General features: G+C 40.1%; 2 protein-coding genes across 2 annotated transcripts in view; both read right to left on the bottom strand.

Annotated features, from left to right (window-relative positions):
• Positions 1–628, bottom strand: part of dqx1 (DEAQ box RNA-dependent ATPase 1) — an 18550-nt gene extending 17922 nt beyond the window's left edge. Inside the window, exon 1 of the mRNA XM_035667704.1 lies at positions 327–628. The gene's annotated coding sequence lies outside the window, so the exon portion shown is untranslated. The remainder of the gene's footprint in view (positions 1–326) is intronic.
• A 1028-nt stretch (positions 629–1656) lies between these two features.
• The window catches only part of thnsl2 (threonine synthase-like 2), a gene marked incomplete in the record, with an annotated part of 6903 nt that continues 5708 nt past the window's right edge, over positions 1657–2851 (bottom strand). Inside the window, 1 exon segment of the mRNA XM_035668363.1 lies at positions 1657–2223. Coding sequence (XP_035524256.1) covers positions 1998–2223 — 226 coding nt within the window.

Genomic DNA, 2851 nt, shown 5'->3' with positions numbered 1-2851 from the left:
TAATAGATAGAGATAGTGACAAGGAACTTAAGCTGGCTGACTTTTTGTTAAAAGCACAGAGTAAAATTAGTATGAGAGCACAGTTTAGAAAATGAGCGAATGTAAGCTCTGTATTATGGGTTTCTGAGCGGGCTAATGTGAGAACTAGAGGAGGACACCTATCTCGTTGATGCCTTTTATCACAACAACTGGACACTGTCTCCTCATTTCCTATATTTGAATGCCATTTAAATTCTGCCAAGAGTGACGTGTCAGCTTACAGTCACTCGGGCGTAAATGCAACAACGCTGAAACAAACAGAAATGTCCACATGAACCACATCTTACCTGAGAGACATATCGGCAGAGAGGTGAGGAAACCCCGCAGAAACAGTCCGCCCTCTGCCCACTGTTGTTGTGTCACTTCACTCCGGTGTGGCGTCCACTCACATAAAGCCCTCACATACCGGGACAACGGCTGGATAAAAACCTAAAAAGGCCCAAAACAGGCGACCGTAATTCAAAGCCTCTTTCCGTGAGTCTACACCCGGTTCTGATTATTTACTAACCGCTGACAATGATATAAAAGACGAATGTGTTGACTAGTCGCTTTAGCTTGCAGCCGCCATGTTTGGCTGTCTAGCTGTCAAATTTCGTGCTACATTCAAGGCGCCTCGGAAAAAACTCTTTATTTTGGGATCCATGGGCAGTAGTTGGGACAGATGTTCTTCTCAGGACGTTCTCTATACGTGTCTGTTTCAACTCATAAAATCTATTGCACTTTTTATTGAACCTTTTCATTATATGTATATGTATTTATTTTATTTTTTATTCATTTATTTATTTACTTTACTTATTTAACTAACACTTTTTTGTACTGAGACAAAATACCTAAACATTACAGTTAAAGCAGCCCTCCAGTCTTTAAAGTTCAGTTCATTTATCAAACTAAAGTGTTGCAATTATTCTCAGTTAAACACTGCGAAATCAATTGCATGCATCTCGGACATGGTGCTGCACTGGGATCAGGTTCATCAAGTCACCACAACCAGTGCAACCTGTAGTCTGATGTGATTATCTGAAGAGCCTATGTGAGCTGTGGCGCCACCCCAAGGCAGAAACCTGTCAAAAGTGAAATGAAGAACCCTAGACCTTGAATGTATCATACAATAGTGAGGTAAGGTAAATACACAACTGACACCAAAACCGTCCAGTCTCAAGTGGTAGTTGGATCAGAGGATTGTGCCTACCTGCAGATAATTGTAGTCAATATCAGTGTCAGCATTGTAAAAGTCCAAATGTGTTCAAATCACGTCCTCACACACTGACATTGCTTTGCATTGTTATCACTGCATGTTACGGTATAGTCTACATAGTCACTTATACACAATAGACATTAGTCACAGCACACATTTTGATATGTCATAGCAGGATAAGCAGCAGTGGAAACTAATGAAGTACTGTACTTAAGTACAATGCGGAGTATGTCCATTTTCTGCTGCTTTTGTTTGCATTTTTTGTCTGTTTTAATCCTGCTCTGTGAAACACTTTGCGCTGCATGTTTGTTTGTTTGTATGAAAGGTGCTAAATACGTAAAGTTGAGTTGAGTTGTGTTGAAAGGTCAGTTATAGAAACTTTTGTGATGGAATGTGGCATAATTATGCTGAGACAATTCAAATTAAACTCATTTTAAACTTTTTATTGTTTTTGAGACAGTTACACTCATAGAAAATTACTTGATTTAATTCACATTTGTGTTAAAGTTGTGGAAGGAAGACAGCTGATTGGTTTATGGTATATGACATCACTGTACAAATACAAAGACAAGTCATATGACACTACAGACCAAAGTCCGTCAAAGAGGCAACAGGAGGCCTTTCCCATCAATTTAATTTACTACATTCAGATAAGGAAGTGCACAGATCAAGGACAGTCTGCTACAGTCACCTGACCTCGCCCGTACTTTAATGTCTAATCAGGATCTCTGAATATTTTACAGAACAATAACATCTTTCATACTCAGACGTAGTAAGTCCCTCTGTTATCCCTGACTGAACTCACAGACTGGATTTTCTCTCTCAGTCTGTCCTCCCAGTCTTTGCACCAGTTCAGGCTCCGCTCCAGGTTCTGGTAACGGCTGGCCAACTTGTCCAATGCCAGCACCGCCTCAGGAAGGTCAAAGGTCAGGCCAGCTCTCTGCACTGCTGCTTGAAACTTGGCTGGAGATGCTGTTGCAACGTAACACCTGCAATAAGAGTTTTAATGATTACTGAACGGGGCAAGAGAGACAGCAGTCAGATGATCAGACAGGTTCTCATGACGCCAAAAGAAGGTACAGGAAAATACCCAAAAGACCCAAGTTGTAGTTTAAGCTCCCCTCCAGTCAGAAATCAGTGTTTCTTCCTGTCCCTACAGTGTGCTGTTTGAATGCTGTATGTGCAGAGTTTGACAGTAGAAGGATGCTGAAAGTGGAAAGTTTCTCTGTGCTCACTGAAAGCAGCCAGCCACCAAGGGGGATCAAGATGTTATGGTTTCACTTTTAGGGAGTTGTCATGTTGCAGCACGCACACTCTACAGCTGCACCCTGGATACTTTTATTCCCGTAAATAATGCAGTATAAGTTATTACTAATAAAAAACAAACATTTCCTACTGCTGCAGCTTCACATTAAAAGCATTTAACTGTAGAAACACGAGTTTACTTTTATTTTGAAGTAAGGACTTATTTATTACTAGCTAACTAACCATTGATGTAAATTAGTTAGCTAACTACCATTTTGCTAACATTAGCTAGCTAACTTAAGATGTTACTATACAGTATATATGTCGCTTTTATCTTTTAATCATCTTCATAATGTGGTTGTCTTTTCAACA

Source organism: Morone saxatilis, unplaced genomic scaffold (genome assembly GCF_004916995.1).
Source record: "Morone saxatilis isolate NCDOM2014 unplaced genomic scaffold, NCSU_SB_2.0 Contig21, whole genome shotgun sequence".
In the NCBI taxonomy this organism is placed as follows: domain Eukaryota; kingdom Metazoa; phylum Chordata; class Actinopteri; family Moronidae; genus Morone; species Morone saxatilis.
Note: the sequence above shows the minus strand (reverse complement) of the source record. Positions and strands in the feature narration are given on the sequence as shown.